Source organism: Medicago truncatula, chromosome 8, assembly GCF_003473485.1.
Source record: "Medicago truncatula cultivar Jemalong A17 chromosome 8, MtrunA17r5.0-ANR, whole genome shotgun sequence".
In the NCBI taxonomy this organism is placed as follows: domain Eukaryota; kingdom Viridiplantae; phylum Streptophyta; class Magnoliopsida; order Fabales; family Fabaceae; genus Medicago; species Medicago truncatula.
In genome coordinates, this window is record NC_053049.1 from 38,942,052 (window position 1) to 38,958,683 (window position 16,632).

Below are 16,632 nucleotides of genomic sequence, written 5' to 3' on the forward strand. Positions count from 1 at the left end.
TTCTCTCACAACAGGAGGAAGAACAAGGTTGCACAGGAAGCTTTAAAGCAAGCTTTTGGATAGTTCGACGGTGGCCAAAGTGGACGGCGACCACTTTGGAAGAAAAAGTTGAAACCCTAATTTCTTAGAAAGGGAAAGATGCAATTGGTTGTGTGGTGTGGTGTGGGTCGTACTGGCACCAAAGAAAGATAAAGGAAATATATATATATTATAGTAATATAATGTTTTTATTCTTATTTTTTACACAAAAAAAAAAAACAGAAATCAAAATAATATAAAAAAACACAAGTATCCGTGCGTATCGGGATGTATCGGAAAGTATCGGATAATTATTTTTTAAAAAAATAAAATTTAATATTTAGATACTCTCCGGATACGTATCGGAAAGTATCGGGCAGGTATCGGTGCAGGATACGCAGGGGATACGGTACGTCATCCATTTTGAAGTATCGGGGCTTCACAGGTTAATAGGCTTTTACCCCCTGTAATATAGGTCACTTTTGGTTTTGCCCCCTGTAAAAATATTTTTTTGGATTCGGTCCTTGTAAATTTTTTTTGTTTTGGAAAACCCCCCTAGACCAGCTGACTGTGCATTTTTGCTGATGTGGCATGCTGCGTCACCTTTTTCGGATGACGTGGCGCGCTGACTGTATAATTATTTTTATTTTTTATTTTTTTATGGGGTACACGTGGCATTTATGATTTTTTTTAAAAAAAATTAAAAAATTTATAAAATAAATTCTGGAAAAATAAAAATATTTATGAAAATGATTAAAAAACGAAAATAATTATGGAAAAATGAAAAAAATCTGGAAAAATTTAAAAATTCTAGTAAAATCTAGAAAATTTAAAAAAAAAAAATTAATATATATCGAAATTTTCAAAAAAATTATTAAAAAAAATCTGAATTAAATTAAAATTATTAAAAAAATCGAAATTCTATAAATAAAATTAATATATATCGAAATTCTATTCCTCATGATCTAATGTTATGTTTTTTTAATTATAAATATACTTTCCAATATTTTGATTTTCTGTATAAAAAATAAAAAAACAAACTTTTTAATTTCGAAAGAAAAATCTGAACTTTCATTTTTAATTCTATTCTTACTAGATTCATAAATTTTGAAATATTTTAAGTTGCTGAATTTTTTATTTTATTATAAAATAAATCTTCTTAATTTCGAAAAAAAATATGAATTTTTTTTATTTTTCCAGAATTTTTTAATTTTTCCTCTATTGAAAATAATATGGAAATATGAATTTTTTGAAATATATTAATTTTTCCAGATTTTATTTTATTAAATTTTCTATATTTTTTCATTTTACCAGATTTTTTAAATTATTCCAGAATTTTTTTTACTAAATTTTCTATATTTTTTCATTATTTTTCATTTACCAGATTTTTACTAATTTTTCCATAATTATTTTCGTTTTTTTAATCATTTTTATTAACATTTTTATTTTTCTAGAATTTATTTTATTTTTTTTATAATATTGTTACGTTTTTTAAAAAAAAAATCATTAATGCCACATGTATCCCATAAAAAAAAAAAAATTATACAGTCAGCGCGCCACGTCATCCAAAAAAAGTGACGCAACATGCCACATCAGCAAAAATGCACAGTCAGTTGGTCTAGGGGGGTTTGCCAAAACAAAAAAATTTTACAAGGACCGAATCCAAAAAAAAAAAATTACAGGGGGGAAAACCAAAAGTAACCTATATTACAGGGGTGTAAATGCCTATTAACTCTTTTCTATAAATTCCATTTATAAATATTTTCATCTGATATATTTATCTTAAATATTTAATTTATTTCAAAGTATTTTTTATCTTTAAAATGATAACTGTGATTTATAAATTTAATTGATATATTTTTTTATCAAATCTTGTCTGACTTCATTTTTATATTTTTTTCATTTTTTTTTCTTTTTATTTGAATCAGTAAATAAGTTTTAAAAAATGATACTATGAATATATAAGTTCAATAGAATGTGTCCCTTTTGGAAGAATATTTCAAAGAACTAGAATTAATCCTAAAACTTGACCGGAAAAAAATAAATAAATCCTAAAAAAAAGAACTAGAGTTAAAAAAAATAAAAAGCAACCGAAAAAAAGAGAATTGAAGAAAAATGAATAATAAAGTAGTAACTAAGTGGGCAGTTTTCTTCAACCAAAAAAAGGAACGTGGGCAGTTTTTTCCTTTTTAGGGTGCAATTTATTTTTATAAAAAAAAATATATATTAAAGGTTAAAATGGAAGAAACGTAAAAAGCTATAAGTTATAAGCTAAAAAGCTACTTGAAATAGCTTCTAAAAAAAAGTTATAAGCTCGTGAGAAAAGCTTGTTATCCAACACATCATGTTTTCATCCAACAAGCTTATAAGCTAGTCCAACAAGGTGTAAGCTAGTTTATTTGTGTTACCAAACACAGTCAAAATGTCATTCATTTTAAAACAATTTATTTATGGCTAAAATATGTTTTTAGTCCCTGCAAATTAAAAAAAAAAATATTGAAATTCATCCCTATAAATTTTTTTGTTTTTTAAAAAAGTCATTGGCCCAACTTTCATGTTGATTTGACACCTTTAAGTAGACGTGGCATGTGTTGACTGTGTAAACATGTGTACGTTGGCATCTAAATGGCAATTATTTTATTTTTACTATTTAAAAAATCATGTTAATAACAATAAAAATAAAATATAAATGGATCTATGAAGATTAATCATAGCTCATAAAATTCAATTTCGTGATGTTAATGATGAAGATTGGAACAACAACAAAATTGGAACAATAATAACAAGGTAGTGGCGAATTCATTTAGATTGGAAAAACAACAAGTAATCAAAATCCAAAGTGACGATTGTGTTGCTTAGTTTGTCAGAATGATGCATCGTAACATGATGACAAAGCGTTAGAGTCAGAATCAAAATCTGGGTTTCAGCAGCGCTAAATCCGGAGGTTGTGAATCTGTAAGTCTCGACTTTGATTTGCAGCTTGAGGCGTTCAGATCTGGGTTTCTAAAACTCTGTTTTTTTAAATAACAGCTACTGCATAATAAAAATTCTGCTATGGATTTCTAAAACATAATGTTCAGATTTGAGTTTCTTAATAGGGAAGGAGGAGTTGAGAATTTTGAAAGAGGTGATTTTTTTCAAGGAATAAGAAGAGGTTTGAGAGCATAAGCAAAAAGCTTCATGAAGAAGATGAAGCTTCAAGAAGAAGATGAAGCTATTTGTTTTAATTTAATGATGTTATCTTTTTTTTTATTTTTTTTATTTATAAATGTTAAAATAAATTATCAAAACGTTTTTTAATTTTTAAATAATACCAAGTCAACATTAGTGATACAATCAGCACATGCCACGTCTGCTTAAATCGGCCAAATCAGCATAAAAGTGGGTTCAGGAACTATTTTAAAAAATATTTTTTTTTGTAGGGATGGATTTCAAAAAAAATAAAAATTACCAGGAACCAAAACCCAAATTCGCTATATTTGAAGGGACTAAAATCATATTTCAACCTTTATTTATCTATACAAAAATAACACTTATTATAAGATAGATGGCGTCTAATATTGAAATTACCTAGAATAATTAATTAATCGATCACTTAGCAATATTTCAAAATCTTAATCATTGCCATTAGTAGGGGTGTAAGGAGTCCGTTTAACTCGATTTAGAAGAGAGAAAAGAATTCAAACCAATAAAAAATAGTTGATTTGATTTTTGTAATATTTTCTCACAAAATCTAATTTAAACCAAATAAAACAGACTAATTCATTTCAATTGATTTGATATTTTGAGAAAACATCGAATCATTAAACCTCAGTCCAGTGATGAGTTTGCTTGTTTCTAATTCATAGCTTCTCGTTTGTAAAATATTCCATTTATTGTTTCTGCTGCTCACACCCTCCTAAAAAACCACCACTTATCAGCAATAACTTGTATACTCCCTAAAATTGAAACATGAAAAGTAGTAATTCAGATTTTCCTTCTTCACATGTGAAACACCCTTTAAATCATTTTGAGCTTTGTTCATTTTTCTTCATCTCCATAGCCACCCATGTTCTTGACATTTCCATATATGCTTTCTCCTTCATGCTTAACTTAAAGTTCTTCTTCATCAACAAAATTGTTCAACATTATTTCATTTTTCTTTATTGATATGGAGATTGCAGCTTAGTTTGGTTTATAGATCTAGATTCATTTTCAACTTAAAGGTATGAATAAAACTTTGTTTATCATAGGTTGTGCAATCAAAGATTTGATGGCAAGAGGTTTGGTTAGGTTGGTGTCTGCTCATTCTAGTTAGCAGATTTACACTAGAGCCACTAATACATAGGCGGTTTTGAGGTGTTTTTTATTTTCCTGATTTTGTTTAGAGACAACATTATTATGAGGATCTGTTTGGTTTTCATGTTTTTGTCATTTTGTTGAAGGCAGTTGTTAAAATTTTGTTTTAAATTAATGATGACAAGTTTAATTTTTGCTTTTATGAAGGAAAAAAAAAACCTACCCATTAACTTAAATTCTTCTTCATCAACAAAATTGTTCAATATTATTTCATTTTCTTTTGAAGTTTGGAGATTGCAGCTTAGTGTGGTTTATAGATCTGGATTCATTAAATCTCTTGGTTGATTTCTGAAATCTTTCAACTTAAAGTTTTATTATGCTATATGGTTGTTGAATACTAGTGTTGCTGGCCAATAAAAGAGGCCGAGAAACCATATCTGAAAGAAACTTTATTTTTTTTATAGATAAATTTTGGTCAATAAAAGAGGCTAAGAGACCAACACCGGTTGCACGACAGTTAGAAATGTTGGTCTGCAGTCGCGCACGGCAGAGGTGAACTCTGGCACGGTGATCGCCAACAAAGTTGCTCCGATTGCAAAATAAACATAGGGGTTTTGTTGCTGACATCATGAGGAAGAATATGTTGGGTTTGGTTTTCTCAATGGCAACTCACGGTGGCCGAAAAACAAGAGAGAAGGGGGAGATCTCGAAAATTAAACTTCTCCAATCTAAAAAAAAATTGATGGCTTTTGTAGAGGAAGAAGAGAGGAATTCAATGGTGATGGAGGGGATTTTAAAGGAGGCCGGACGAAAAAGTTATGGTGACCGGAACTTGGTGGTGGTGGTGACGAAAAAAATGAGAAAGAATAAGAAGAAGAAGAAAATATGAAGTGACTTTTGTTCTTTCTTTCTTTTAATTAAATGGAGGGAAATGTTGGAGCCAAGTGGAAATAGTGGTATAAGAGGAAAATGAAATTCAACTATTTTGGCATGAGAGGAAAAGTGAAATTGGAGGGAGATGAAATTTTATTATTTTGACATAAGAGGGAAATGAAATTTGATTATTTTGGCAAAAGAGAAAAAGGAAAAGTGAGTAATATGATTCTTTTTTTTGGGCAATCATAAACTCACATACAAAGGGGAGGTACCGGGGTTCAAATCCCGATCATGACGTTCGGCCAAAGAATTTTAGCATTTTTGTCAGTTGAGCTAGGACTTATGAGATTGAGTAATATGATTCTACCAAAAACAATAATTAAAATGACATTAAGTTTTTTTAGTTAGTATTCAATTCATTACATTTATTTAAAAAATAACACCCTTTTTATGTTAATATATTCGTTTCACATAATTTATATTATATATAAAGAAAATAACTTCTTTCAGATCTTTTAGACTCTATACTATGATGAAATTGAAAAGGAATATTAAATAATGTCCAACCCTAGTAGAATGAACAAATCTGTTGAAATTAGAAAAATGATAAATTTGAAAAGGAAGAGTAGATAAAATCCAACCCTAGTAGAAGGAACAATAGTTTGAAAAGGAATATCAAATAAAGTCAAACCATAGTAAAAGGAACAAAATTGTGGAAATTAGAAAAATGATTAATTTGAAAAGGAATAACAAATAAAGTCCAACCCTACTAGAAGGAACAAAATTGTGAAAATTATGAAAATGATGAATTTGAAAAGGAAGATCAAATAAAGTTCAGCCCTAATAGAAAGAACAAAATTGTGAAAATTAAAAAAAAATTATGGATTTAAAAAAGACAAATAAAGTCTAACACTAACTTCATATCTATCCCTTCAAGTTTTTCTTCTTCAAATATAACATAAATCTCACCTTAATGACAAGATTCTTTGACCTAAACTACTTCTAAGATTTCACAGCGATTGATCAAACTCACAACTCTTAACCTAACTGAAAGAATCTTGGAGTCAAAGTACCTGGATGAATGTTCACTGACTAATGAAACTCTTGTTATCAACTAACCATCCTATCACCCTAATGACAACTCTAACCCTAATGACAAGATTCTTCCACCTAAACTACTTACAAGATTTCAAAACAATTGATCAAACTCAAAATTCTTGCCCTACCTGAAAGAATCTTGGAGTCAAAGTACTTGGATGAATGTTCAATGACTAATGAAACTATTTATCGACTAATCAAGCTTACAACTCTAACCCTAATGACAAGATTCTTTAACCTAAACTACTTCCAAGATTTCAAAACGACTAATCAAACTCACAACTCTTACCCTAACTGAAAGATCTTGGAGTCAAAGTACTTGGATGAACGTTCAATGACTAATCAAACTCTTGTTATCGACAAATCAAGCCTGTAACAACGACAAATCAAACCCACATATCTTACGCTAACAACAAGAATCTTATACTTAAAGTACTTGGATAAATATTAATTGATTACTCAAGATATTCACTACGTGGATTGTATTTAATTATTTTTATCGTTATTATTATAAAACTAATTTATAAATTCAATATAGATAACAAATTAAAACTATTTTTTAAACACGTTAAAATGAAAATAACATAATAATACATTAATTAAATAAACTCAAGAATAAAAAATGCAAAAAAAAATTATTAACAATACATCAACTCAAACTTGCTAATGTATAAATGTTTTGCGTATTTTAATGTCCATTTACCTTAACCCATTGAACAATAATGTACACACTTAGGTCACCAAAATAAGCAAAACTTGACATTTTATATTTATTTAATAATTAATCTATTTGGTCTTTAATATACATCACACAAACTATTTATTAAATAAATCTAACATGTTATATTTTGTTTATAATAGTGACTAAAATGTCTATTTTTTCCCAATTTATTCATATTCTAAAAACAATTTCTAAATTTTTATCCAATTATCTTATTCTTCGAAAAATAAAAAATAATCTAATTATTAAGTTTTTATCCAATTATTAAATATTCTAAATTTTCGAAAATAAAAAAATCCAATTAGCTAAATTTTAAATATGATTTATCGAAAAAAAAATCCTATTATCTAAATTTTAAAAACCAATATTCTAAATTTATCGAAAACAAAAAAAAAATTTCTACTAAATTTTATTCTTTTTCGAATTAATGTATCTTTAATTTATAATTATGATTTATTATATATTTAATTTATAAATATAATTTATGGTATATTTTATTTATATTATGATTTAAGGAAAATTGCTAAATTTCCTTCTACCAAAATTAATTGATAATGTTATGGGGCCTTGTTCTATTTAAGCTTGGGCCTGGTTTGGTAATATAAGCCCAATACAACATCTACCAAAAAACCATTAAAATACTACTCCCTCCGTCCCAAATTGTATGTCACTTTAAAAAAAAATATTTGTCCCAAATTGTATGTCACTTTAGAATACCAATGAAATATTAATGTTATTTTTCCTATTATATCCTTAACTATTTATTACTCTTTCTTTTTTTCAATTCTTTCATTTATCTTTCCCATATCATTTATTAAGGATAATTTTGTAAAACAACTCATAATATCTCTTTCCCACACAATATTAATTACATTTCTTAATATGTGTGAAATGCCCAAAACGTCATACAATTTGGGATGGAGGGAGTATCATTTATTCAATCCGTGGGACCCGCGTGTACAAAAGCAGCAGGTCACCCATCACACAATTGGAGCAGATCTGGACCGTTGGAGCTTTATATTAATAAATCAATGGCCCAAAATTGATTTCAGCTCTTAAATGCACAACTTGTGCATGGTGCACAAATCTTTCCCTTGTGCATGCTAAACCCCACCCTGAACACATGTAAAAAGAAAATATCATTCAAATGAAATGGATCTTTTCTTTTGTTAGTAGATGTCTGGAACTCTAGATCATTCATGATAGTTTGACAAGTTAAGATAATGTGCATTTTCAACCCTATTTTTTCTGTTGAACTCTTGTAGAGAAAATATCATATTTTCTAAAAAAAATAAGCCAACTTTGAGTAGAGTAGTGGGCTTAAGTGAAGGACTAAAACTAATGATTTGATCACTGTGAATAATGTAGTAGGAACTGTTTTACTACATCAAGTTGTTAGAAATAACAAATCTGTCAAGGGAAATAATTTGTGTTGAAGCCATTTTACTTGGTGAACTTCTCAACATGGAGATGATCAAAAAGCCACCTCCCATTAGAAAGCCAGTATTTGAGCAAGAAAATTCACTCCAGGATAAGCAATTTCCAACTTATTTGTGTTGAAGCCATTAATGCTCAAGATTAATGCTCAAATAATTTGTGTTGAAGCCATCTTATTTGTAATTTCCAACTTCCTAAGGGGAGGTGGCTTTCTGATCAAAGTTGCTTGCTCGAATGAATAAGCAATTTCAATCAACTTTGGCTCTGACCCTTTCAAACCACCAAAACAAATTCCAAATGGTACACCCTTTTCATATCCTGCTGGAACACTCACTCCAGGATAACCTCCAATAGCCAGTATGTGGCTAAAGGACCAAAAAGGTGTCATTACAGCATCAAGTTTATTTATTTTCATCAGTTTCTCAAACCCATTTTCTGACCATCTTGACATATTCAATAATGCTTCTTTTTCTGCTTTCCCAAAACCGTTTGTCTTTTCAGCTTGCACCAATACATCTTGGCCATACTCCATTTTCTCCTACAATTTTATACAACAATTCAGATTCTATAGTGATCAATATTAATTAAAATCCAATTAATATACACAAATAAATAGCAAAATCACACACACACACATATACCGACCAATTTTGGGTGTTTCTCATTGAAGGCTATCACATCTGCCAAACTGTTCACCGGTGAAGCTACTAAATCTTTCAGGTATTCATTCAATGATAATTTGAATTCAAAGTTCAAAGCAATAGATTCACTTGGAGCACTGAGAATTTCATCAATGTTATCAATCTTCAAATTGTCAACCAAAACTGCACCTCTTTGCCTGATAATTTCAACAATGTTATCAATTGATAGGGTTGTTCACTGGGAATGGGAAATCTTGATGACAGAATGTGAATCTTTACAGCAAGAATGTAATGAACTGAATTACAAGTATTCGAGAGACTGTCACTCTACACTACAATTATCTACAATGTTACATACTTACATTCTACTAGTTGTATTTATATCTCCTCTGATTTCTAACTAACTAAACTGCAGTAAGTTAGTTAGTAGTTACATCTGTTATAGTTCCACATGAGTATCATCCTCCACACCCTTCTTATACTTTCCACTATACGCCTGCTTAATGGGAGTTCTTCGCTCCTTAACATCGATCTTCAAATTCTAACATAGTTTAATGTAAATGTAAATAGTAAATAGGTCTGACGTATGGTTCTTGTAACTACTTCTTTTCAGGAGCGATAGGTAATGTAACAAAATCTGATTTGTCACCATTCCCCAAATTTTGGACAGTTTAATTGTGTTGGACATACCTACTCTTCCAATTAATCAACACAGGAAGATTCAAAGCAAGCACTGTTGAAAATTGTTTGCCAAATGTGATATTTATACTATATCAGCTTAGTTGATTTGATTTTAAGAGCTCTAGATCACATCATTTAACATGATCAGCCATGGTTTGTCAAAAAAATATGATTACCAAAAACTGTCATTAGATTCATTCAAGATTGACGACAGGTTTACATTGTTAACATATCTACTCTACTGATGAATAGCATTATATAGCTTCAAAGTAAAGTTGCAACTTTGATCAGATCACGAAGACATGTTATTATTAGCATTGTAAGCTACAACTTTTTGCGAAAGAGAATTCAGAGCTGTGATTTATTTAATACACAGATTATATCAAACCTCAAGTTGTTGGCCGACAATAACAAACAACTCCCAAAGGATTGTCTATAGGCATCAAAGACAAAATAATTGTCTGTGATTTCTCCTATATAATTGTGGCCAAATAAAATAATAGACAATGAATACAAAAAAACTTATAAACAAGTGTTATCTAACCATGTGTTGCACAGGTTTTAAATACTAATCTATGTACATGAGGCTTATTAAAACTTCTTTAGCAGTGATAGAACTTGACAGATAATAGTTTAGAGTAATTACCTTAACGTTTTTAGGTGTAAGTTGAAAGTTTCATGCATAAAAGTGTCATTTCCAAACTCGTAGTAGTATCTCACTACTCCTAATCTCTTTCCTCTTAGTCCGTCTTTCTTTAGAAATTGAGCATAGCCACCTTTTGGGATATACTTTGATGCTTCAACTGTTGCCTTATCAAAAGTGTCGATGCCTGCTATGGTTTCAAGAACACAAGCAGCATCTGATACAGTCCTACAAATTGGCCTGTAAAAAACCACACCATTAATGTTACACAATTACTATAGCAAAATGTCTTTTGACATAAAAAATGAGTAAATAGGCATTTTAGTCCGTGAAATTGTAACTGTCGGTCAATTTAGTCCATTGAATTTGCAAAATGGTAACAGTGTGAGTGTGTGCACCCAAGCGTGCTTACCCAACTGTGTCTTGCCTTGGGCTAATTGGAACTACACCTGCTCTACTAGTGAGACCAACTGTTGGTTTAAGGCCCACCACAGAGTTAAGGCCTGAAGGGCATAAAATGGAGCCATCGGTTTCAGTACCAAGTGACACAGTAACCAGATTTGCTGCTACTGATATTGCCGATCCACTACTTGAACCACAAGGATCATCCAATGTGTATGGATTCTGCACAACAAAAAGCACATGTTTGAACTCCTCATTTTCAAGAATCATTCATACTAAAGTTCCAATAAGAAGAAGGGGATAATCAAGCCATTGCTTTAGGCCTCAGAAAAAAAATTATTTACTATCAGTGGCTATTTTTTTAATAATGCCTCATAAGTGCGAAAAAGGGGTCAGTCTCTATGGCTCTTCATTTAACACAAAAAGGATAATTTCTAAGTTTGATTTAGCCTACGTTTGATTCCAAATTTGTACCTCCCAAAATCGAGTTTCGGTTATTCAAACGTGATTTGACTATATATTGTTGTGTTTGGCTTCTGACTTTGGAACTGATTTCAGTCCCAAAATCAATTATACCTAAAAGCTAAATTTCTAGCTTTTGCGGTAAAAAAGAACCAATTCTCAAACTTATTGACATATATAAAAGCAATTATGATCCAAACTATACAAACAAAAATTGATAAAAATCTTTGTGAATGTATTCAAACATCAATCACTTAACGTTCAACTCACTTTCAACTAAAACCGATTTCAAAAAATCATTTTTACCGAACGGACACTTAGCCCTTACTCAATCTTAGGCCAGCTCTGATTCAGCTACATATTCTTTGTTGATTTACAATTAGGTAAATTGGTAACTACTTAGTAGAATCCAAATGTACAAGAAGTCCACAATAAGTAGTAAACTATAAAAACTCTGAAGAGCTAGTCAAGTACATGCATGATATGCAATGTAATGAAATTTTTAAGAGTGATAGATTTGAATTTAAAAGCACGACCAAACTCAAATTAAGTAAGAAGTAGTAGTAAATTACCTTTCCTTGTCCACCTCTAGCATTCCAACCACCAGGAACTTTACTAGACCTGTAATGTGACCACTCACTCAAAGTGGCCTTCCCTAATATGATAGCACCAGCTTTCCTTAACTTGGTAACCACACCTGCATCTCTTGGCACGACTGAGCCAAGAAGTGCAAAAGAGCCAGCAGTAGTGTTCAATCTATCCTTAGTTGCAGTGTTATCCTTAACCAAAATAGGTATTCCATGCAACCTTGAAAGAGAACTTGGTGTTTTTTCCCTTCTCTCTTGGTCAGCTTTATCTGCTTGTGCTAATGCATCTGGATTCACCTCCAAGACTCCTTTTAGAACTGGGTTTTGTATTTTGATTTGGTTGAGGTAAAACTCAACAAGTTGTCTTGATGTTAATTGGTTTCTTTGGAAAGCTAGTTGAAGATCTTGCACAGTTGCTTCCTTGATTGAGAATTCACTGGCCAAGGTTGTTGGTAGCAGTAGCATAGAGGAGAATGTAACTAGTATAAGGAATTGGATTAATGAACATGCAAGTGCTGAATCCATGACCATGAGTGATGAAACCTTCCCAATATCTACACTGAAATATTTTTATTCTTAATGATTGTTCTCTATACTTGCTGTGTTAGCTCTGAGGAAAAAAGAAAAGCAGAGAAGAAAGAAGCCAATGGATGAAATTTTTTAAATATTTGAACTGCATCTGCTGCAGATTTCATGTGCTTATATCTTTGAAAACAAATTTTTATGTGCCGATATGTGAAAGTTGATATGATAAAATTTTAAAAACCCAAGACTATTTACAAAATATCAACATTAATTTATTGTTTCTATTAAATATTTCTGTAATTTAGTGCTTATATCTGCGAAAGCAAAATTTTACAACTCAATATCAGAAAGTCGATGGTAAAATTTTGAACACTCACAACTATTTTCAGAATATCAATATTAATTTAATGTCTCTATTAAAACAAACTCAATGCATCATTGTGCTAAAATCACAACTTTTGGTTTGCTGTTAAGCTCTAAAACATTACTACTTCAAACTTGTAACTTCCAACTTCCTAAGGGGTGGTGGCTTTCTGATCAAAGTTGCTTGCTCAAATGAATAAGCAATCTCAATCAACTTTGGCTCTGACCCTTTCAAACCTCCAAAGCAAATTCCAAATGGCTGACCTTTTTCATATCCTGCTGGAACAATCACTCCAAGATAACCTCCAATAGCAAGTATGCTACTAAAGAATGAAAAAGGTGTTACCACAGGATCAAGTTTATTTATTTTCATCAGAGATGCAGATCGAACAGAGTACACTCCCTCCAAACTAAGCTTCCAAGATCAAGAATCCACACCGTCAGACAACGGGCACTCGCCCATCACATTCAATAAATCAACCACTTAAGTGTTCTCCCAAACAAACAATCTACGCCTCCATATCATGTCCCACACCCACCCATCATCGACCCAAGAGCATATACCACCTACTGACGAGGATTGTGGAATCGAAACCTGAAACAACCTCAAAAACCTCACCCTCAGTGGTACACCACCTACTAACAGTCACAATTTTATCCTCTCATCTCTCACAATAAAACATGCTCTCACTTGATCTGCCATATATATATATATACTCATTTACCCAGTATTTTTCCTATGTTTCTTTCTTTTTCTTGTTATGTTTTATGAATGAGAAGTGAGAAGAAAACAGAACCAATCAGCTTTTAATCATTAAGGTGTTCAATGATTTAACCATGTAATGAAGCTACACAAATTGCATACAGGGATCTCATGCACAAAAGGTAAATTTGCAACAAGAAGACCAACCACTCAATGATGAATGACAACAAGCATTAAAAAGCAACAATCAAACAACCAGATAGCTAGAGGGAATCTCAAGTTATCAAGCTATGAAGAAACTGAGAGTTAGAAGACTTGTCAAAATATAGGAATGACAAACGTTTTAGTCTCAACTAATACTCAACAAGGTAAAATGTTTTGAGAATTAGTAGTAGTGAAAAATAGAATAGATGATCATTTTTTATAACAAAGTGAGATGTTATGAGAATTAGTGCTAGTGAATAATAGATGAAATCCAAAAACTAAAACTAGATAATAGAGTTCAACTTGATGTCAAAAAAGAACAGACAAAGACATATGAAAGAGCTGAATGCTCTGCATCTTCATCTCCTAGACTCCTATAGCAACTGCTCCTCCCCTAATCATCATGTTCATCAGTAATACTAAGTACATTTGTACATCTATGAGATCACCCTTTGTTGTAGTCATGATCTCTGCATAAGAAAATTTAAACACTCATGAACATGAGAATTGATGCCATAAACACACAGTTACTATAATACGATACAAGATGAGTACATGTTTAAAGATTATAATTAAGAGCTTTTATATTTATATATATAAAAAAATGTTTACATGTTTTCAACCGTATATCACACCACATCGTTTTGATAAGTATCTAAGCACGTGGGGAATCCTCCCTTGAAAGCTAGCTATCAAAGGTGAATAATGAGGCCACTAAAATAGTCCACCAAAGTTTAAACTAATAATCATATTACTGAGATTAAGTTGATATGCGTTAAAAGTGAAAAGAGATGCAAACTAAACAGCCACCCATTTGAGTTAAGCTTATAATTGATAATTGGAAAAACTGAAACCCTTTAGATAGGAACCCTGTCATCTATTTCTGTGGAATTCACGTACCGTAACTTGTTTACATTCTTTATCCATACTAAAAAAATTCTGTCAGTATTTCCAATTTTCCATTTACAACATTACACACATAACTTACGCAATAAATTATTTCTTATGTTAAGTAGACTTGGGAATCAAGCAACAAGTATACATGAATAGACTAATAAACTAAAACCTCATGGAACTTATCGAACAGTCTGAAGCCATTTTCATAAAGCCTTGAAGCCATCTGATCTATTAGTCAAATAATTTTCTATACAAGGCCATGATTATAAAATAATTAAGTATAGAACAGTTGATAGAAAGATGAAAATAATAATAATAACCATGAATATCATACCAGTTTTCCATAATACTATTAAAGATCAAATAACTTACATGACGCTAAGTTGAAAATTAAGCTTCAGATGATAATGGGTCTGATAGTCTTCAAAAAGGTACATAGAAAGCCTGGTATCATCAATCCATTCCCTATCATTTGTCCATCAACCCAATCGCCCTCGTACATTGTTCCATTTGACCAATTCATAATCCCTCTTCCATCCATTTTATTATTTTTCCAATTTCCAGTGTAGACATCTCCATTTGCAAATCTATAAACTCCATAGCCATGTTTCTGTCCATTTGACCAATAACCATCGAAAACATCACCGTTAGCCCATTTCATAATCCCTTTTCCATCCCTTTCCCCTTTTTCCCAATTTCCAGTGTAGACGTTTCCATTAGCAGATCTATAAACTCCATATCCATGTGAAAGTCCATTTGACCAATAACCATCGAAAATAGCACCATTACCCCAATTCATAATCCCTTTTCCATCCTTTTCTCCTTTTTCCCAATTTCCAGCATAGACATCCCCATTTGCAAATCTATAAACTCCATATCCATGTTTATGTCCATTTGACCAATAACCATCGAAAACATCATCGTTAGCCCATTTCATAATCCCTTTTCCATGCCTTTCCCCTTTTTCCCAATTTCCAGTGTAGACGTTTCCATTTGCAGATCTATAAACTCCATATCCATGTGAAAGTCCATTTGACCAACAACCATCGAAAATAGCACCATTACCCCAATTCATAATCCCTTTCCCTGTCACTTTTCCATCAACCCAGTCACCCTCGTATATTGTTCCATTTGTCCATGTGTACTTTCCCATGCCATGGAGAAGTTCACCCTTGAATTTACCAATGTAGACATCCCCATTTGAAAAGGACTTCTCTTTAACACTACACTTTACAAGAAACGATGAAATCATAATCATAATAAATGGCTACACAGTAAAAACGAAAATGCAAAAGAAAAGAGAAGAATGAATTGGATAGAGTAGCTTTGGTTTCTTTGAATATTACCTTCCATCATCCTCCATGTCTTGCATTCTTTCACTCATTGAAATTGAATAGAATCAAAATCAGTTCAGAAAGCTGGAACAAAATTAAACAAACTCAAAACTTGGAAGAGGAATAAAAAAGAAAAACACGTAAAATTACAAATGCTACAACAGAAACAATTGAACTAACTCCTTAAATCAACCCTAATTCAGGGTTTTATTGATGATTCTAACTAACAATGATTCTCATTCTGGGAAGAGAGAGAACGTTAACTGAAATACTAGGGTTTATATTTTATTAGTTTGCATTAAACCCAAGAATCAAGATAATATATTAATCAAACTACACTAAACCCTTTTTTCTTGGATTAAGCTTTCTCCTCCGATTTGAAAACATAAAATCATAACTAAGAAATTATAGAGTAAAGTTGCTTACTTTTTTCCGATGATCTCTTTTTTTTTCTACTACCTTTTAACCACTCTTCTCTAATCCTTCTATATATATTGATGATGATGATACTTTTACGTTTGTTTGATATGAAAACAAAAAAAATCACATTATTATATTTTTTTTTTAGAGAAAAAAATTCACATTATTTATTCACACAAAATTTTACATTGTAACCAATATATAGTTTTTCTACTTGCACCCTAGTTAATCATGGCTGCACCCCAAAATGACAAGATTACCCTTTCATAAAATTTGATTTTCAAAAAGTCTATTCCTTCTTTTTTGGTTACACCCCAAAACCCTTCTTCCAAAACCATAATT

The 16,632-nt window shown here is 31.1% G+C and overlaps 2 protein-coding genes across 2 annotated transcripts; both read right to left on the reverse strand.

Moving 5' to 3' along the window:
- Positions 1-8,311: 8,311 nt before the first annotated feature.
- On the reverse strand, positions 8,312-15,049 carry LOC25501765 (probable amidase At4g34880). The gene is made up of 7 exons (XM_013591139.3): positions 14,909-15,049; positions 13,965-14,109; positions 11,830-12,403; positions 10,806-11,017; positions 10,397-10,633; positions 9,074-9,266; positions 8,312-8,966 (listed from the first exon to the last, which is right to left on the reverse strand). Exons 2-7 carry the CDS (start codon positions 14,000-14,002, stop codon positions 8,577-8,579), a joined length of 1,644 nt encoding a protein of 547 aa, XP_013446593.2. The 5' UTR covers positions 14,003-14,109; positions 14,909-15,049; the 3' UTR covers positions 8,312-8,576.
- Positions 14,934-15,899, reverse strand: LOC25501767 (phosphatidylinositol 4-phosphate 5-kinase 8). Its single transcript, XM_013591141.2, has 2 exons — positions 15,883-15,899; positions 14,934-15,759 (listed from the first exon to the last, which is right to left on the reverse strand). Exons 1-2 carry the CDS (start codon positions 15,897-15,899, stop codon positions 14,934-14,936), a joined length of 843 nt encoding a protein of 280 aa, XP_013446595.2.
- Positions 15,900-16,632: the final 733 nt, after the last annotated feature.